This window comes from Vombatus ursinus, unplaced genomic scaffold, assembly GCF_900497805.2.
Source record: "Vombatus ursinus unplaced genomic scaffold, bare-nosed wombat genome assembly UNPS02014822.1, whole genome shotgun sequence".
Taxonomy (NCBI): Eukaryota; Metazoa; Chordata; class Mammalia; order Diprotodontia; family Vombatidae; genus Vombatus; species Vombatus ursinus.
The window spans coordinates 1,043,706-1,065,749 of NW_020954600.1; the positions used below are offsets into that span (position 1 = coordinate 1,043,706).

The following is a 22,044-nucleotide window of genomic DNA, read 5'->3' on the forward strand; positions in this document are numbered from 1 at the left end:
AATGAGAGCAAAGAAAGTAGAAGTAGAAGTAAGTATAGACACTTTTTTTCCCCTATGAGTTAGGCAGAGAAATAGAAGCAAAGATATGGGACAACAGCTTGAGGGGATGTTTTTTTTCTTTTCTTTTCTTTTCTTTTTTTGGCTAGGTAATGGGGTTAAGTAACTTGCTCAAGGTCACACAGCTAGTAAGTGTTATGTGTCTGAGGCCGCATTTGAACTCAGGTCCTCCTGAATCCAGGGCCGGTGCTCTATCCACTGTGCCACCTAGCTGCCCCCGAGGGGATGTTTTTTAAGGATAAAGGGCAGATAGTAAATTAACTAGTAAAGAGGGACAGGTTGAAGATTAGGGAGTAGGGATGATTAAGAGGGTAGGCTGCCAGAGAAGGTGTGAAGGGATGGAAATCAAGGGCACAGATAGGAGATTTATCTTTAGCAAGGAGAAGGGTAAGCATCTTATCAGATACTGGAAGAAAGAATGAGGAATGATATCATGGGGCTCTGGGATAGAGAGAAGGTGAAAAGAAAGAGCTCATGGCAAATAGTCTCTATTTTCTCAGTGAAGTATGGGGTACAGAACTAAATAGAGAGGGTTGAGGAAGGTGGATGTGTGCGAAGCTTTAGGAGAAAAGAGAAGGTTTACAACAGTTATTATGGGGAATGAAATAGAAAATCAATTAAGGAAGAGTAAAAGGATTGCCTTGTTGAAGTAAGGGTCTAGTTGAAATTAGGTTACACAAATTTGTACTAGATCCAGCAGACAAGATTGCCTGACCTCATCCAGTTCCATTCAGAAGCCCACAAAGAGCCATGAAGAGAGATGATAAGAACGAGCCAAGGCTTGAGCAGTGATAGGAAAAGGGAGTCCAGAGTGGATGGCAGTGTAGACTCGAACAGATCGGAACCAGGGAGGGAATGTGTCTTCGTCTTCTGTATATTACATCTCAAACGACCACGGTACAGTAACCAGGAAGGAAGGAAAGTGAAATGCACCAAAACACAAAATGGGGGTTCTCATTATCATCATCATGGCCATTTGGTCACCCATGTCATCTGTGGAGTAAGATGGATCCAGATTTAGTTCCCGTTCTGTCAGCATATCTCTCTCCTGATCCCAGGAGTAATTACTGACATTTATATACATGGTATACTATGATTTACAAACCACTTTACATGACTTATTTAATTTGATCCCTACAACTCTGCAAAGTAGAGAGCGTAAACATTATTACCTCCACTTTACAGATGAGGAAAGTGAGGCTTAGAGAGATTAAGTCATTTGCCCAAGGTCACATAGCTTTTAAATATCAGAACCAGGACTTGAAGTCAGTTCTACATTATAATAATAATAACAGATTTATAAAGTGCTTTAAGATTTATAAAATGCTTGACATATATTATCTTACTTGATTCTCACAACAACCCTGTGAGGTAGGTACTATTATTGTCCCCAGATGAAGTAATTGAGGCAAACAGAGGTTAAGTGACTTGCCCAGGGTTCTATAGCTAGTAAGTGTTGGAGGCTGGATTTGAAGTCAGGTCCTGACTCCAAGTTCAGCACTTTATTCTAGATGCCTATCTGACTCAAATCTAAGCATCTTTCCACTATGTCACAGCTGTCTTCCCAGGAAGGATACAGGCTGTGCAAGAAGATGATTTTTTAAAATCCACAATTATTTAAAGTCAGTTATTCAGTCAACAAGGATTTATTTAGTTACCAACTATGTGCCAGGCACTGTGCTATGTGCTAGGGATATACCGAAAAGGGGGAACACAAGCTATTCTAAATTTCCCCAGAATAAGTGATGAAGATAGATCAGAAATGATTAATAAGTCAACAATACTGTACCAGATCTAAATGATAATTGATCAGAACAAGAAATTCAGCCCTTCTTCAAGTATCTTACATCTTATCAATCTTATGCAGACAGCAAGCCAACCAGGTAAGAACTGTGTCTTTTTCTGTCTTCTGTATATTACCTCTCAAATAAAAGGTTGCCCGCGGGCAGTTAGGTGGCGCGGTGGATAGTGCACCGGCCCTGAAGTCAGGAGGACCTGAGTTCAAATCTGGTCTCAGACCAAACACTTGACACTTACTAGCTGTGTGACCCTGGGCAAGTCACTTAATCCCAATTGCCTAAAAAAAACAAAACAAAAAAACAAACAAAAAAAAGTGTTGTCTGGTTGTTACCACCGATGTAAAAACAGAACAAGAACAAGTAATTATCCCATAAGAAAGAGCTCTTCTGGGCCCGCTAGCCAAGGCCATGGCTATTATCTCCTTCCCACAATGTTTGTTGGTAGTTAAGGTTCATGATGAACTGTCACTGTTATATGGCTTATGGAGAATAGTTTTCAGTCCTGATAGGAATTCTCAGATTTCCTACTTTCTCTCTTTTTAAAAATTACCTATGTCTCAAAGATATACATAAGCCCACACTGATACATCATCTTACAGCTTACAAAGCACATCGACCACAACACCACAAAGCACAAGCACACCCATCCATTGCTCTATGGACGCTGGCTTGATGGTGTTTTGCTTTGATAGAGGTGAAAACACCCAAACCAGGAGAGTGACAGCTCAGTGGAGGAATCAGGCCGATCTAGGGCACGGAATCACCAGACTCTCTTCCACACCTGTCTCAGAGGTGATCTTCATCACTGTTGCAAGGTGATACTGCCCCTGCTAGATGCTTGAAGCAGGAGCTAAAAGTGTTCTGTTGACGTATTCACCCTCATATGAGAACCTGCTCAATGCTGCCTTCCTTAAACCTACAAAAAGGTGGTATGTCACTGGATTAATTATCCATCAAGGGAGTGCAATATCTGATCGACCACTAGCTGATGTTTTTTTGAACCACCAGCCCAGGTCTCTGAAATAGGAACAAGGTAGCCCTTTCCTAAGAGACTGCAGTATCCCTGTGGCCACAAGAGGGACCATAGCCCCAAAACACCCAGGATGATCCCTACCACTAAGCTTATTCAGCTCTGATTAACCCTTTGCTAGCCAGGTCAGAAATTAATCATCGGATTGAAACGGAATACCGGCAACATTTTAAAATATGAAATTTGCTATATGCATTCAGCTCAGAGCCCCTACCTCATAATAGTTTCCTACTCTCTCAATTCATTTCCCATTAGATTCATAGATTCAGAAACTCAATATGCTGTGACCACATAGTTTATTGTGAACCAAATAAAGTGAAAAGGAAACTAAATCAAATATTCCTATATGGAGACTTTTACCTCCAGCCATCTCTTAGTCTCCTCATATTTCCTTCTCAGATCTTTGGGTGCATCTTAGGGGAATCCTGACTGAATGTAAGTGAGGCTTTTGGAAAAGGATAATAATCACAGCCTAAAAGAGGAAAAACCTGGGAGACAGAAGGCTTTCATTCCCTATCTCAGACTCACAGACTACAAAGGAAGTCAGTTCCCCCAGCTCATCAGCTGCATAAGATTCATAAGAGTAGATGATCTGGGCAACTCTGGATTTTTTCTCCTCATGGGTTTCAGCAGTTGTATCTGCCGCAGGCTTGGACCCTCTCCAAGTGTTATTGGTTTCTAGTTGCTTTGTTCTCATGGCACCTCACCTTTAAGGTAGCATTGCCTCTCCATGTGGTCCCAGTCATCCCTGACCATTCCCATCTCTCTTCCAGAACTCCAAGCCACAGGGACAGAAGAAGCAAAAAGAAACCACCATGATGTTCAGATTCTGTTTCCTTATGCTATCTTATGACTTCTATCCCAGTACAAACAAGAGCCCAGCAAGCCCCTGGCTCAGAGGACTCTCATACCAATGTCATCAGAAAGGACCCTGCCAGTTTCTCAATCCATGAATCATCTTCCATGGCCCTGAAAGAACAACAATTCAAAGGGATGAAACATCCAAGTCAAATTCTTCTAGGTGATGATGAGAACAGTAATTTATGTTTATTCTTCATTCTACACTATTGTTTCCCATGATGAACAAATTCCCCGTGGATCAAGCATGAAGCACACATACACACACGTACCCACTACATGCACACACAAGTATGCACACACATATATACAACTACATGCACACATGCATGCACACCCATGTATATGTGTGCACACCTGCAGAGTAGCAGAGTAAACACAGGCAGAATACAGATGAGCCAGTACTTCTGCTGCAGTTGTGCTGCTGACTGGCCCTTCTGACACCAGGAAGTGACAGGACGCTTCTGTCTGTGTGCTCTATTATTCATTCCATGTTTACCTTGGTCACTGGGGAACTTCAAAAGTCACCCTTAGCAGAATGACTCAAGCCTCACCCCAACAATGACACACCCATCTTTTTTTCTTTTTGGTAAATGCTGTTAACTAAGCAATTATTTGTGTTTATTAATTTAGGCATATTTGGGTGAAAAAGAAGTTATTTTTAGGAGGTCCATAAGTGTTCCCTAATTTTCTCCATTAAAATGAATCGAGGCAGAGTTTTCTTTATGTGGATTTTTGCTTGTCATTTTCACAAAATGGATTTTGTCATTCTAAAAAGGCCTGGGAATATTATCCTCATTTCTTAGATGTCCTAGGACACTAAGGTTTAGAGAAGTTGTGACAGCCCTGGTCACACACAGAGTAAATGCTGGGAGACAGGACATGAACCTTGATCTTCTTTCACCTAGACCATCCTCCATTTTATCATTTCCCCAAGAAGCTGGTCCCAATCTGCTACTGATTCTCCCTTACAGATACTCTAACTTCCTCTCTTGGGGCAGGAGGTCCAGGCCCTCTTCTGCTCTCTGCATTTCCCAGGCACTAGCTGTGCATTCAGAGTGGCACCTCTAAGCCTTCCTCCTTCCTTCCACAGGTTGTGAGGAAACATTCAAAGTTAGAGACTGCACACAGCATAAAAGAAAATCCCCTGGGATTTCAGATCCCTCTTTCAAGAGTGTCCAGGGAAATATGATCTAAAGATCACATGGCTTTGCAGACATATACATATCCCAGCTCAGTTACTCATGTTTTACAGCTTATCCAGATTTGTAGCAACAGTCATGGACTTGTTTGAAAACACCCAAACCAGGAGAGTGACGGCTCAGTGGAGGAATCAGGCTGATCTAGGGCACAGAATCACCAGACTCTCTTCCACAACTGTCTCAGAGGTGATCTCCATCACTGTTGCAAGGTGATACTGCCCCTGCTAGATGCTTGAAGCAGGAGCTAAAAGTGTGCTGTTGACGTATTCAGGGCCACGTCCTGTAGTTTCGAGCCAGCTCCCATCCCACAACCAAAAGAACCAATTGTTGCCCATAGTCCTGGCAATGCGTGAGCTCCCAGGCCTCTACGATGTAGCTCCAACAGAGAACTGCAGACTTCTGACCTGGAGGGCACCTCAAGAGGCTGTGTGGCTCAGTGCCAGGTCTCTGAGAAGGTGAGGTGCTACTGTGCACAATGCATGTGAGAGACCCCCAAATCGGGGGCTAGGGACTGGTGACCCACGTCCTAATTGTGGCTTACACTGATAAAAGTGCTGCAAGGGTTACTCAATGTTTCTCTTACCACCGCTTGGTGCGGAAGGTCACACAATTATGATTATGATCCCTGCTTTGGCAAATGAAGAAAAAATTCAGAGAGGTAAAAAGATGACACAAAGACATGAGGCAACATGACCTAGAACAGTGAATGTTGGACTTTGGAGTTGGGAAAACCTGGGTTCCAGTCCCTTGTACACACTGACCAGCTGGGTAACCCCAGGAAAACCACTTCCTCTCTCTTCCACATCTGTGAAATGAGGAGTCAGACTCAGCGAGCTTTAGGGTCCCTTCCAACTCAGAATGAAGAGGGCAGTAATTAAAGCTGGGTCACTGGGTTAGAGAGTGTCAGCAGCACTTGTAGTCAGAGTCATTCCGCAGCAAAGAAAAAACAGGTCTTAGCACCTGGTTAGTCAGTCAGTCAGTCAGTCAGTCAACAAGCACTTATTAGGCACTTGCTGTGTGCCAGGAATTGGGCTAAGGCTGAAGGAATGATGAGTTAACCAAGGCTGAAGGTCCCAGAGGTTGGATAAGGCAGAACTGTGCGTGCACTGTCAGAGGCCGTCACTGACCTGGGTGTTCTCACTTGTCTGCATCTCTTCATGATGAGGGCCGCTTATGTGGAGAAAAGATCCAGAACCTCCCAGAACGCCAGCGCTTCTTTACTACCTGTGTGACCAGGGCCACGTCACAACTTTCCTAAACCTTAACGTCCTCATCTAGGAAATGAGGATAATACTCCCAGGCCTTTCTAGAATAACAAAATCCATTCTGTGAAAACTGCAGACAAAAGTCCACATAAGGAAAACCCTACCTCCATTCATTTTGATGGGAAAAATTAGGGAACATTTGAGGACCTCCTAAAAACAACTTCTTTTTCAACCAAATATGCTAAAGAAGGAGATTTTTTCCAGAAGTGACTAAGATACAAAGATAAATTGCATCAATAAGATGTACATTTAAAACTAACTACATTCCTTAGGGTTAGACTCAAAAGGGGGACAATAAGTTAAACTAGGAAGCCTTGGACACCGAGTATCTCAAGGTCTCTGTCTCTAGCCCTTCCCCCTGCCCCTCCCCCAACAATCCAGAATCCTCTTTTCCTCCTGCCTGAGGGCCCATTTCACGCCAGTTTCTGCAAGGCACAGTGAATGATGCTTGCCTAGCACCAATGGTTCTGCTTACAGCTCTAGAGAAGAAGCCGGGGGTCTCCTGCCTCTAAGCCCAGCATCCCTCCCCACCATATCACAAGGCCTTCCCTACATGTAGTACAGCACTCCTTCCACAATACTCAATATAAATGATTTCCAGGAAGAACACTTAAGTAGATGACACAGCAAGTAAGAACCAAAGTAAAATTAAGTAGCAGCATCTACAACTCAAGCCAACCTTACATAGCCTGACACCCAGGGAGAGGGCCCAGGTTCAAAGTCCACCTCCAATTCTTATTATCTATGTCACCGAGAATAAGGTGATGCATTAGGAGGATCACACGATCATCTCTTGGTCTCAACAATGAGGGGGTTGAATTGAATGCTCTCTAATGTATCTTTCAACTATCAATCATATGATCCCATGAACTTTATACACTGAAGTCTTAAGTCTTGTTCAAAAACAGGTTTTCGGAGCTTTGATGCCAGCTTCTTCCCACTCTGGGCCTTAATCAGCCCCCAGGCAAATTGCGTTTCCTAGCTCTGAGGAGGTGTAGGGCATGCACTCTCTCCGCTACATTGCGCAATTTTTAATTTCACGGACCCAGAAACAGTTTACATGACAAATGCAACAAGACGTAGTGGAAGGAACACTGATCTGTAACTAGGAGACCCGAGCTCTGCAGTCCCAGCCCTGTTACCGCCTGTGCGACCTTAACTGGATCTCAGTTTCCACATCTGTAAAATGAGGAAGGAGGACTAAGTATTCTTTAAGGTCCTTGCCACCTCTAAATCTATGATGTGGATTTTTTTTTATAATTAGCACAAAGGAGGTTCTTTAGTCCCTTCCCACACCCAAAGCCCAATGACCCCAAAGACCATGCTAGTATCAATGGAATCATCAGAAGTAATTATTATTGGTGATTATCCTATGAATGTTATGACCCGTATTACAGAAGCTCATTCACGTGGGCTAATTCTGCCTCAGATTTAGCTGTCGGCTTCTACACAGTCGCATGAAATGCTTCTTGTATGGCAGAATGGGGAGAAGAGAACCCCACGGAACGGAAACGAGATCAAGCCAATGATTAGGATTCCTATTACAAAGCAAAGGAGAACCCATTGGTAAAGACTACTGGAGAAGGGGACAGAGTTTGGGGAAGAGAGGGATGAAGAGAGTCGAAAAGCAGCACTTCATGGAGAAACTCCTACTGGAGAGAGCCGATTCAACGCCAAACGTGAAATATGCTAAAGGGCCTATGAACCTAGAAACCCAGCTTGTCAGTTTTCCATTTCCCTGGCCTGTTTGCTTCAGACCACACCAAGAGAACAGGCAAGACACTTTTCTCCACCTTATCCTCCTTTAGAGAAATGAGAGAAAGACTTGGCTGTGTTCCCAGAAATCCCACTCCTCCCAGGAACATGGAATTCCACCCCACTATGGATTCTGATTTTATTTACAAGACCAGCAGCTTTGCCTAAGATCCAGGGAGAATCAGGAACCCCCTAAGAACAACCCAACTGTAGACCATTAAGTCAGCTGGCTGCTCTCCAAAGAGACGCTGAGCAGCTTCAGAAGAAAATCTATTTTCAAGGAAGAAGGTCTGTGAAAATGGAACTCACACTGAAGTTCAAAACCAGTGTCAGATGCTGGTATCTAAGAGGCAGCTCTGTTTCCTCCAAAAGCTCCCTATAAACCAGAAAACAGGAAAGTGGAAAATAGAAACCAAATGACTGTTTAAAGATGTGAGGGCAAAGTTATATCAAAACATATCAGCAACATAGCAGTTACACCCATAATTTATTTCAGCAGCAGCAACAATAATAATGATAATAATAATCATGCTTTCTATTGTTTAACATCCACTGTTCTTAGAACTCCAAATGTTTTAAAGACATTACTGCCATTACAGGACAAGAGCACTGAATTTGGAGTGAAAAAATCTGGGTTTGAATATTTGCTCCATTACAGAGCACTGATGTGACCCACATTTCTCAAAGGAAACGTAGTAATCATTTGGACTCGTATACTCCCAAGTATATTTCACAAGGCATGACAAGCCTTGAATGGGAGGGAATGCTCCTTGCTACAGCAAAGCCCTCTACACATACCTTTCCTCCCATCCCTTGCTGTGTTCTCCAGCAGAATGCCTCCTCCAACATCCCAACTCTCTTGCTGATCTTCCACCTCCCTGGTTCCTGGCTCCTTCTCTGCTGGCCACAGATACATGCGTGTCTTCACTTGATCCCACCATCCTTAGTAGTGATCTCCCTAGAGTTCTCAGTCCCTTCCCTGTTAATCACCTCGAGAAAGCCTTCTGCATTTGGTGCTCCCCCTTTTCCTCTCACTAGATTCTAATCCCTCGGCAATCTTGCTTCTGACCTCATCAGTTAACTGAAACTACTCTCTCCGAAGTCCCCAGTGGTGTCTGCCAAGCCCAGCAGCCTTTTCTCAAGCCTTGCCCTTCTTGACCTCTCTCCTCTGGATACCCTTATTCTTTCCTACCTGTCTTGCTGCATCTTCACCTGAGCTGAGCTCACTAACCATGGCATCTTCCACTGTGGGCCCCCTTCTCTTCTTCCTCTGTACTATCTCGTTTAGTAATCTCATCAGCTCTGGTGGTCTCAATGAACATCTCTATGGAGTTGATTCCCAGACCTTGGTATCCAGCCTCAGCTTTCCCCTTGAGCTCCAGGCTAGGCTCTCCAAGTGCCTCGTGGACATCTTGAACTCTCAAACTCATACGTTCAAAAGAGAGCTCATTATCACTCTCCTTAAACATGCTCACTTCTCCCAATTTCCCTTTTAGTGTAGAGGGTGCCACCACCCACCCAGACGTCCCGGCTCACAAACCATCCAACAAGTCATTCTTAACCCCTCTTTCACACAAAGCCCACAGAGCCAAATCTTACTGCTTCTTTCTAGCTTCACACTGTCTTTGCACACACACAGCTGCCACGCTGGAGAAGGCTTTCATCAGTCATCAGTCGAGGCCTCCCCAGATGCTGGTCCATCCTCTGTCCAGCTGCCAAAATGATTCTCAGCAAACCCCAGGAGTCTCCTATTACCTCCAGGATCAAGTCTAAATTTGTCTGTTTGGCATTTAAAGCCCTTCATATTCCAGCCCTTTTCTATATTTCTGTCTTCCTAGGCTTCCCTCTACAAAACCAGCAATACTGGCCCACTTGCTTTCCGAGGTGGTGAGATGACATAGTGGATACACAGTGGAATCAGAAAGACCCGAGTTCAAATATGACTTCAGATACTTATTAGCTATGTGATCCTGAACAAGTCACGTAACCTGTTTGCCTCAGTTTCTTCATCTGTAAAATGGGAATAACAAGAGTATCTACCTCCCAGGGTGGTTGTGAGGACCAAATGAGATCGTCTTTGCAAAGCCCTGTGTATTACACATTACTCCTCCCACACAACTCCAACTGCCATCTCCAGGTCCTTTCTAGGGTTGTCCCTCATACCTGAAATGCCCTGCCCCCTCATCATGAAGTCTTCAGCTCAACTCCCTCCTTCTGTTAGCCCTTCCCCCCTAACACGAGTCTTGTATTTTCATAGCTGTTCACACACTGTCTTCCCCATTAGCTTGGGAACTCCTCGAGGGCAGGGACCATGTTTTTTGCCTCTCTTTATATCCCCAGTGCTTTGCACAGCACCCGGCACTTAGAAGGCCTTAAAAGAGGTGTGTTGATTGATTGGTTTCAAAAGTTATTCAGCAGCCAACAAAATGACGGAGCAAAGGGGCCTCAATGAAAATAGTTACATGCAAGAAGGTCACATGCAAAACAACACTAAGATGAACACTGGCTGAAGGAAATGAAGCATCTCGTATAACACGGTCAAAAGAAAAGCTAAGAATGAGAAGAAGCAGCTAATCAGGTGTGTATCTAGTACAACTAAGGGCCCATGGCAGGCATCGCTCATGGAATGACGGCCCAAAGGCACAGTCACAAGAACCATAGTCCAGCAGCCCTTGGCTAACCTCCTAAAACTGAGCATTCACAGACACTCCACAATCAGAATGCGTCCCTCTCTATTCTTCTTGTACCCTGGCTGCATCCAAGTGCCTCCTCTGGTGTGGTCCCGCCTCACTGGCAAAGCATCACTGTACTTACTATTCAGTGAAGAACCTGGCAATGCCGTATTGAGTAATATCCTCTCTGTTCTCCAGCAGCTGGCTCACTGCATCCTCCATGTACGTGAGCACATGTCGCTGAGCTGCAAACCAAAAAGAAGAGGGAGAGAAAGAGATTAAAGCACAGACAAAGTCCTGCACAAAAGAAGGAGCCAGTCCCAAGGGCTCCTCTATGTGCACAGAGGTCACAGAATGAGTCCGCTACCCAATATACGGTAGAACCACAGTGCACTCCCTGCACCACAAAGTGGAACAAGGAAGGGAACTGTCTAGAAGTATCACCCTCTTTTTCTTCTCTTTGGGTTTTAAAGACAGGCTGAGACGGGAAACTGGAGCTGTGTTGTAGTATAGCAGAAAGGCCTGAGAGTTGTTCTCAAAGCCCCAAATTCCCTCAACCCCCACACCTCTATTCTTTTGCCTGTCAGAATAATTCACTCCAGGGAGTTACTCCTACAACTGATTCCATGCCTAGAAAGTAGATGTTTCAGGATGGTGCAGAAAAAAGAAAAATAAAGGCTTTTTTCTAATCACCAGAAGCATTTACTGGTCGTAAAAAGCATCTGAGGGATGCAGGCGTTGGAATCAGAAAGTTCCTGTTTAAATCCTGTCTGTACGACCATAGATAAATTACTGAACATCTAAGTGCCCTAGGCAACTGTCTCAGATGTGAATTGGTGGGGAGAGTTTCCACACCAGGAAGTTACACCACTTAAAACACATGTCCGGGGAGGGAAAAAAGCATCTGAACTGGTTGTACATGTATGTGTCACTGATCTTGGTAAATCACAATACCATTAAATCTTTAATGTAATTCAACTGAAGAAAAACCATACTTTCCACATCGATTGTGACTGAGAAAGTAAAGGTTATACATAGGTTTGAGAGTTGAGGACTGACCATTTCTACTGTCAACAATTACAATGGCACCATACAGAGGGATGAAGAAGAAAGGATGTTAGAAGTGGCATCAAAGGGATTAGATATGAATACGGCTTGACCACTTATTACCTGTGTGACCTTAGCCAAGTGATTTGACCTCCTTTGGCCTCAGTTTCACCACCTGTAAAATGAGGAGGTGACTTGGTTCTTTTTTTACCTGTAATCCATGATCCTATAATTCCTTTGTAGTTTGTGTAAGTGTGGGGAGAGGAAGAGAATTTGTCAAGACTGCCCTGATTAACTGATTTCGTCCCCAAGCCAGCTAATGAAATCACAGAAGGAGCAGGTAACTGAGATAAACCAGGTATGAGCTACAAAGACACAGTCTGAACTCCACTGTCACCTCTTTATGAAGTATAAAGTTCTCTTTAATGGAATTAGAGGGGCAGAAGACTAGCCATGTCAAGTTGGCTTTTAAAAGCTAGCTTGCTAGTTCTGGGGTCAGTTGAGGCCAGGAGAGCTTTGTGGAGTGTGACTCCTGGATAGAGAGAAGAGAGTCACCTTGGAGGAAGAACTCAGCTCTCAAGAGGGGATCGCTCCTTGCTTTTCTCTCTCCACAACCAGAGGGTAGTGAAGTAGAGCAGATTTCTCTCTCCTATTCCCCAACTGGCCAATCATCTCACATGTGTTGCAGTAGAACTACCCAAATGATAGAAGAAATCACACTCTGTAGCAAGAGAGCCAGTCAGTAGAGGCTGCAGTCAGGAGAACCCCTGGCAGCAGAGAAAAGATTCATCTATGGACTTAAGAGCAAATGAGGACTTAGGAGTCAAGCTTCAGAGAGTAACAGGCCCAAGCTGCCCAGCTGAGCAAGCTGCCCAGCATAAATGCTATACCCAGGGGAGACAGCAGGGTGAGGATACCCTTAGAAGAGAAAGGGCATCATAGCCCTACAGTGCAAGAGGTATGAATTGCCTTGGTCATGTGTATTCCTTACGTAAGTGCCTTACTACCAGTGAACTCTGTATACATTCACATTGGTGGAATGTTTTGTAGCTATCTTTCCTACTCTGTTATCTTAGCTGAGCTAATTTTATCTTTTTGGCTGACAACAGCACTTGTGAACTTGGAGGTCTTATGAATAAGGACCAATGGAGAACCTCTGAAACCTTGAGGCAGTGGTCACCTCTTAGGAAACCGGAGAGTGACAAGTTGGGGAAGCAGCTCAGAGGAGGTGTTATGCCTTATTTTTGCTTTTTTTTTTCTCAATTTCAATGGCACCTTATGGTTTACAAAGTGTTTTCCTTACCACAACTCTCTCAGGTAGGGAATACAAGCATTATTGACACCCATCTCACAGATGAAGAATCTTGTCCAGGGTCACAGATATAGTAAGTGGGGAACAGGGATTAAAATTCAAGACTCCTGAGTCCAAGATCTACAAGGAACCTTTCCATTATACCAACCTATCTTCACTCAGTGTCTCAGTTTTTCAACTTATAAAATGGGAAAAGCACTTCTTTCTGGAGTAGTAAGAATAAAAAGCCACATACTAAAATGATGTGCATGCTACCAGTCTCAAACAATTAACCAAAATTCTCATTTGCCCTTTGGTCACAGTCTCCTCACTCAAGAAAACATAGGGGTATCACCTGATATCCACACATAACATACACTTCATAAATTCTTATTCATTTAATAAATTCTATTCATTTACAGGTGACTAGGTTGACTAGGAACATAGGTTACAGGTTGACTAGGAATAAAAACATTCTACTGAAAGTCTGTAAAATAAATGAATTTAGCTATCAGAACTATAAATAAGTCTGTAAGTGATGTTATTGACTAGGGATTTCACAAGTTGGTAACTGGCCAAAGTCCAGATGAATAATGTTTACTTTTTGTGACTTGTTCTCCACAAGGGTTTTCCCAAGTTAACAATCAACTTTCACAAACACAAAAAAAGGGATTTCAACAAATCAGATTTCGTGTTTATATATTTTAACCAACAATGTGTTTTTATGCTTTGGAAGTCTTTTAAAGATTATCCAAATTGAGAATGAAGCTTTGAGCCACTACTCCCTTGGATTTGTGATCTTAAACAGAGGAGTCAGCCATCCAACAGTAGAGAGGGCAATCCATTATTGCCTTCTCATCCCATGTGATTCTTATCCATGTTCTCCTAGAAATATGCCACAAACAGGCCCACCCAACATGCTGAGGGATCTTGTGGAGCTCTTGACATTGCATTAGTACCAATGGAGCACAATGTCTATTCACCAATTATCCTTCACTCTTACTACATGACTGGCCCACCTACATTTCTTTGATAATATCTTGACACTGCTTTTCCTGTGCAATTCTTTATTCTTTGAAGTAATACATGACATTAGTGGTTTGCAAGATAGCAATCACTAAAGCAAAAATAGATACTAAAATGGGAAGAAAAAAATAGCAAAATAATTTGACACTACAGTCATCTTTTACTTGGAATCTTCAATTAATGATATGCTTTAATTGCATAGACAAACAGAAATGCCAATTGGTTTTCCAATGGTCAATACTTTGTACTTTTAGATAAGCTGATTGAAGGTGTATTTGGAACTTACCAAAGGACTGCTCCCTGAAAGTATCTGAAATTTTCTGCTTTTTATTCACAGAGGGTTGGTATGACTTTTTTTTTGTTTTTAACTTTCAGTTGTAGAAGTAGGTCTAGACTAAGTGTCTTCTGCTTATGTATCAAAGGTAGACCTTGAACCCAGGTGTTTCAAACTCCAAAGCCAGCTCTCCACTCATTACACCATGATGCCTCTCTTTTTGTTTAACTTATAAACATGTAATCTTGATTAACAGCAGAAGTTTTTTTTTTTAATAAGTAAGTAGAGACTTCTGGGTCATGTGAGCAACAATATGGTGGACTAGACAGTTATTCTGATCCCCACAACCTCTCACATCTTTCCAAAACAGAAATTATACACAAAGATAAAGTGACTTCACTGTCTCCCTGGTCTAGGTACAGGGGTGGGGAACCTGTGGCCTTGAGGTCACATGGTCACTGGTATCCCACCCCTGGTAGGACAACTAGAATCGAAAAGAAGGGGGAAAACCCATAAACTGAGGCTTACTGACCCAGAATTCACTCAGCCCCCAACTCCCGCCTCCCATGCTACCCATAGCAGGCTGTACTAGCAAACCCAATGATATAACACAGGCTTACATAAAAACCCACGCCTATACCTTGGTACTACCCTCCTCTTTTTTCAGTGCCACAGAGATTCTAGCTGCAGGCTGTGGAGGTTTGCTTGGATGACAGCCAGTTTGGCCACAGCCCTTCAGGAGCAAAAGTCTATCTATCTGGGGCTGCAACCCAGAAGCATCAGTGCTGCAAAGCTCAGATCTGCAGGTGCAGGGCCAGAGAACTGAGGAATAGAGGGAGTGGGACAAGTCACCAGGATGGGACACCATCCATGTGAGGGGGCTGTGCAGCACTCTATACCAAGCCTATGGAAAGAGCATAACACCTAGCTGGGGCCAGTTCTGGCCACCCAAAAGTCAGTTCAGGCTAGGTCCTAAGCTGTGAATTAACTGCTCAGTGATAGAGGAGGCTGAGACACTTTGAGATCCAGCCCCTAAGGGAGCCACAATCAGAAAGAGAGGGAGTCAGGAAGTGAATGATAAGGAAAATCAGGAGGAAAAAAGACTAAAAGAACCAAAGATTTCAGGAAGAAGAAAACTCAAAGACCTTGAACATAAATAGATAAATCAATGGGAAAAACAAAAACAACATAAGGAAATAGGGCCTCTAGATCTGGTAAATGAGTTCAGGCATCTTTGAATAAATACTGAAAAACAAAAGAAAATGATCCAACACTTAATGAGACAAAAGACCCTGTGGAATTTGAGGAGAACATGGAACTACAACATGCTGTTCCTGAGTGATTTAAAAGAGAAATGGGAATTATGAGAGTAGAATCTATGTCCTATGCACCAAAAAATAATGAACAGAATAGAAAAACTTGAATCTTCAATAGCAAATTCATCAGAAACAAAGGAGAGAACAATGGACTGGGACCATAAAAACACAGGAGTTAAGAACAATCTAGAAGAGAAACAAAAAGCAGTAACATTTTTTAAAAATATGCTCACTACATGGGGCAGTTAGGTGGCACAGTGGAGCACTGACCCTGAATTCAAGAGGACCTGAGTTCAAATCCAGCTTCAGACACATAACACTTACTAGTTGTGTGACAACTTAACCCCATTGCCTACTCCCCCGAAAAAAATATGCTCACTACACAAGCAAAACATACTCATCTCAAAGACAGGATGTGCAAAGACAACCTAAGGATCATAGGTCTCCCAGAAGAACATGACAGGACTGAATGAATGAATGAATAAATAAAGAAATAAAGAAATAAATAAAACTTGACACTGCAATGAAGGAAATAATATAAAGGAACTGCCCAGAACTTCTGAATACAAATAATGAAATTCCACTTGAAAGAATTAAGATTTCCTCCGGAAAAAAACAAAACCCAAGGCTATAAACTTCAAGACACATAGTGTTTAAATTTAACACTTCAATTCAGGAACAACAAACTCTATAAGCCATCAGGAGAAAGACCTTCAAATATAAAGGAGAGAACATTCAAATAACTCAAGACTGCTCCATAACCACTAGAAAAAGGATGGAATGGAATACTGTGTTCTGGAGAGCAATGGGGCTCAGGATGTAGTTCAGGGTGCCCCATCCTGCAAATCTGAGTTGGACATACAATAATAAAGAAGAATTTAAAACATTTTTAGAAAGAAAACTAGAATGGAAGAAATTATTTGCTTCTCAAACACCCCAAACAACAGACATGCAGGAGTGAATAAATGAAGCAAGCAAGGACAGCAAAAGCAGCAGAGCGACCACAGAAAGACTATTAAGAAACTTCTTTCTAAACGTACACAAAGAGACAGGGGTGAAGGTAGAAGTCAAGTGGGGATAATGGTGAAGAGGCGGACAGGGGGCATTACGGACAGAACCTGGCGACAGAAGCCTATGGGTGAATCAATGCTTCTTTTGTGGTGTTACATAACAACATGAAAGGGCACATGAAAGGGTGGGAGAGGAGCAGGGGAATAGACAAACGTGTGTGATGTACCAGGGTCAAATCTAGGACTAGCAATGAGGGGAAGGTGACCTCTGTGGTCTCAGAAAGAGAAGAGCCTTCAGAGTAGTGGGTAAAGAAGAAGGGGGAAAGATTGAAAAACAGGTGGATAAAAGAGGACTTACTCTGGAGCGGGGAGGAGGTTCCACTAATGAATGCTCCTATGGCTGAAAGGAGATGAAGACCTTACACAGATGAACCCGTGGGGATTTGGTGCCTGAAAAGTCTACCCGTCCTGCGGGGAGAGGAGGTAGAACTCCTGGGTGCAACTGGCATCTGGAGAAGTGGGAGAGCATGGATACAGGGAAAAGTTTCCAGGCAAGAGTAGAAAAAATAAGGTCAACAAGAGAAGGGATAGATCATATAGATCATATATAGATCATAGATCAAATATAGAAGGTGTAGATAGTGGTGGGGAAGGGTCCCTACCATGGGGCAGTATCTTCTCTGACACCTGCAATAATTGGCATTGTTCTGGGAATGAGGCCCAATGGAAAGGGGAATCCATGAGGTAAGCCCTACAAGACAGTGGCAGAAAGCACCTAGAAGGAAGAGGCTATAATGGATCCCTTGGGAACTTTGATTGCATGAAGAATATAAAGAAAAGAGGGAGCCTAGTAACTGTAAGGGTCGGGAATGAGGGTCTAGAGTAAACAGAAGGAAAAGAGGGATAACAAACAGAGAAAAATCCATTTTGGAAAGGAATGCCAAGAAACGAAATTTTAAAAACTAATGAACAGGACTAGCTGAAGAGGAGGAGAGGAAGGGGAAATCTACTTGATTAACTAAGAGGAAAAAGGAGGGGGAAGAAATATATAACCAGATAAAATCAGGAGAGCTTTAAAGTGAAACAGGTGATAAATAAGAAGAGGAGATTGGGGTAAGGGGAAGAGAACCAGCAGAAACAGGGCCACCTTTAAAAAAAAAAAAAGGTTAAAGTAACTGAAAGAATAAAACACTGTATCTATAGCAGAAGAGGGAAAAAAATCATAACTTTAAAAAACTATTTTAGAGACAGAAGAAAATATAAACCTAACTCTTATAACTTTAAATATAAATGGATTAAACTAGTCAATAAAATGGAAAAAGAATCAAAGATTAGAGAAGTAGATCAATGGTACAGATAAGACAGAGGAAATTCAGACACAATAAAACTCATTAATTCAGTGGTTGATAAAGTGGAAAACATAAATTACCTAGGGAAAAAAACATTCATTTGATTAAAAACTGCTGGGAAAACTAGTCTGAGAAAGTAATCTGGCAGAAATTAAGCTTAGACCAACATCTTATACCACAGTCCATACATAATACATTCTAAATGGGTCTGTGACTTTAATATTATAGATCATACTATTAAAAAATTAGAAGAGAAACAAATCTTATACCTCTCACAGCTATCAGGAGGAAATGTATTCTTAACCAAGCAAGAGATAGAGGCAATTACAAAAGATAAGATAAACAACTTTGATTACTTGAAACAGAAAAGCTTTTGTTCAGACAACATTAATGCATCTAAGATAAGAAGAGAAATGGTAGAGTGGGGGGGGGAATGTTGTATCAAATTTCTCTGATAAATATTTGGTATCCAAGATATATAAACAATGAATAATATATATGATTCATAACCATTCCCCACTAGATGAATGGTCAAAGGACGTAAATAAACTATTCTCAAAGGAAGAACTGCAAAGTATTCATGACCATATGAAAAAATGCTCCAAAGCAGTAAGAACAGAAATAACACAAATCAAAACAACCCTGAAGTTGACAAATGACAAAAAATGTCAATAGTCAGTGTTGGAGAGGGTGTGAAAAGATAGGCACACTGATACATTCTTGGTGGATTTGTGAAATGCACCACCATTTTGGAAAGCAATTTGGAATTAGGCAAATAAAGTGACTAAAATATCCATATCCTCTGAACCAGAGACTCCATTATTGGGCCTATGCCTCAAGAAAGTCATCGATAAGAAAATAGTCCCTATAGGCTCCAAAACTTTGTGGCCTGCTTTGGGCCACTGAGACTTGGTCACTGTTGCTGACCTTTTCATTGAAGTCAGAAGCCAATGGTACAGTAGAAAGGAGGCTATGTGGTAGCCGAGACATAGTACTTGTTCTTGAGTCATAGGACCAATGTTTAAATCCTGTTTCTGCCATTTACTATTTGTGTGACTGTAGGTTCTCAGTTTCCTCATCTGTAAAATGAAGGTGTTGGACTAGATATCACCTGAAATTCCTTCTAGTCAGGCAGTTAATAAATATCTATTAAGCACCTACTATGTGTCCAGCACTGTACTAAGTGCTGGGGATACAAAAACAGGTTAAGCCAGTCTCTGCCCTCAAGGGGTTTACAATCTAATGGGGAAGATAACAAGCAAACAAATATGTACAAATAAGTTATATACAGGAAAAAGAGGAAATAATTAAGAGAGAAGGCAGCAGGATTAGGAGGGTTTGGGAAAGACTTCCTGTGGAAGGTGGGATTTAAATTGGGACTGAAAGGAAGTCAGGGAAGGCAGAAGGCAGAGATAAGGAGGGAGAGCATTCCAGCCATGGGGGACAGTCACAGAAAATGCCTGGGGCTATGAGATGAAGTAGTTAGTTCAAGGAACAGCCAGGAGGCCAGTGTCACTGGATCCCAGTGTATGTGACAGAGAGTGAAGTATAAGAAGACTGGAAAGGTAGGAGGTGGCTAGGTTATCAAGGACTTTGAATACCAAAGGTTTTTGTACTTGTTCCTGGAGGCAATAGGAAGCCACTGGAATTTATTGAGTAGGGGAATGATGTGGTCAGACCTACATTTTAGGGAAATGACTTTGGCAGTTGAATGGAGGGTGGATTGGAGCAGCGAGAGACTTGAGGCAGGCAGACCCACCAGCATCTCTTGCAACAGAGCAGGCATTCCGTGACAAGAGCCTGCAACAGAGTGGTGATGGGCGGGGTGTGGGTGGGGAGAAGGGGGTATTTGAGAGATGTCATTGAGATGAGACCTTATTATCCTTTCATCCAGTGTAGTTCAGTGTGAAAGACCACTCTGGGAAATGCTTTTAGAGCTGTAAAAATCATCCTGGATGAGAAGAGGCAATGTGATGGGATGGAAAGAGCCTAGGGCTTGAGTCCTGGCCCCATCCCTTCTAGGATGACTTGGTTCCCCACTTCACCTCCTTGGGACACCCTGGTGTCCTCGTCTGTACAATGAGAAAGTTAGGCTCAGAGGGCCCTGCCTGCCCGCTCTAGATTGAGTATCCTGTGATCTTAAGTCGATTTAAGGTTTAACAGCGGAGAGCTGTACTGAGACTTTGGGGATGCCTTGTATTACCTTGCATGGATTCAGCTATTTGCCTAAAAGCAAACTCCAAAGTCAGGGAGGGACAAAGCTAATTCTGGGACTGAAGAGTACTGGCCTACCCTGTACATATAAAGGCATAGGCACCTGCCTGTGAGGATATGTGAAGTTACAACTTGTCCCCACATTTCAAAGTCTTTTGTAAAGACCCATGTGCACCCCACCCACTCCTGGGATACACAGTGGAAGCAGAGCCCCATGCCGCTCAATCTTCGCCTTCTTGGGGCTCCAGCTGCGGGCAGTAAGGAAGCCAAGGTCACTGCTGGAGCTCTCATATTGTTCTCCAGTGGTTTTTTCCACCTGTACCCCTTATCAGCCTCATGTTCTCGCTGTGGTTAAGAGCACCACCCTAACCTGGAAAATCCTCTCGTTTATCACCCTTCAATGAAGCAGACGTTCAAAGCCATTGCCTGGCAATAAAACATGTAGGGTGGAGCTGTATTTTTTTTTTAATGCAAAGGAATAGGTTTTAATTTATGTGAATGATTAAAGAAAAATAACTGCACACCTGCATCCCCTAAGGGAGAAGGTATCTGGGCAACTTAGTTGCCCTCTTAAAAAGGCAGTAACTGTCAGAGATAGTGTCTTTTCCTGCTCTGCCTTCACTCTAACTCCACTAGCCAGCAAGGGTTAAATGTTCTAATTGGCACCAATGGGGAAGTGCACATTGAGCCCCAGAGCGGTCCCGGCTTGGGAGAGCTGACCTCTGGTCTGGGAACAGCATCTAGGCCTTGAGCAACTAGGCTGGACACCTAGAAGGCATGTCAGTAAACCTGGTCAGACTCTCCCAGCATATTTCTCATGCGGCCATGCCCAGGGACACACCCTCAGATACAGCCTAGCAACTTAACGGGGACCACGGGTTGGAAACTTTGTAGTTTTGTCGATTCACCTCACACCGATCACTTAATCTCTTTATGTCATGGTTATGCCTGTATGATCATGAGGATGATAAAAACTAATAATACTCAGAAGTGGGATCAAAGGATCATAGGATTTAGACTTGAAAGGGCCTTGGAGATCATCTACTCCAATCTCCTCACTTTAAAGATGAGGAAACTGAAATCCAGAGAAGCTGATTTGCCCAAGATCACACAGGTCGTAAGTACATAACACAGCAGGTATGTTTGAGAATGAATTAGTGCTTTACAAAGTCCTTGATGTGGATGAAAGTTAACACAACAACATTCATATTAGCATTGCCTAATACTTGGCCCACAGGCCGGAGGAGCAGATGTAGCTATTACCATGGTGACACCCAAACAGCTCCAGTAAGGCCTTGGAAGTCCAGGGTAGGTCCCCAAGGAACCAATATATTAGTATAGCCTCCTACCTACTAATTTAAGCCTCTACTAATTTAAGAATGAGGATTTACAAAATGTTATCAAATAGGGTTTTCATCTATCTTGGGCCTCGGTTTTTAGGTACTTGGGTCAGAGAAGGAAGCAGGAATAGAGGGATTCTCCAACAGGGGCTGAAATCATCACATGCTGAGCCTCAGTGCACCCAGATAGTGGGGAAGTGAGGAGGGACATTTGCTTATGGGTTCTTGGACACCAAAAGCCAAATGGGATATTTTTGGCCATGCCTCCAACTCTAACATTTTCCTTACCTGTGAAATGTATAATTTGCTCCATCATCTCTGTAATTCAAAGTAAACATCTAGGAATCTCCCCTCCTCCCTCTCTTCATATTCTTATTCCTATCCTCCTCAGCCCCTACTCCTTTTCACCCCATATCTTCCTTTGCCCTCCTATTCCACCCTATCCCCTGAAACCTCCATTCTACTGTTTAAAAATTCCCCTTTATTTTAGGTCTCTTCATTTCATTTTCTGTCTTCTTATATGGATGGAAACAGGGCTT

The 22,044-nt window shown here is 42.8% G+C and overlaps 1 protein-coding gene across 1 annotated transcript in view; it reads right to left on the reverse strand.

Moving 5' to 3' along the window:
• Nucleotides 1-22,044, reverse strand: part of CUNH11orf49 (chromosome unknown C11orf49 homolog) — a 178,787-nt gene that overhangs the window by 126,019 nt on the left and 30,724 nt on the right. Inside the window, 1 exon segment of the mRNA XM_027837751.1 lies at nucleotides 10,781-10,883. Coding sequence (XP_027693552.1) covers nucleotides 10,781-10,883 — 103 coding nt within the window.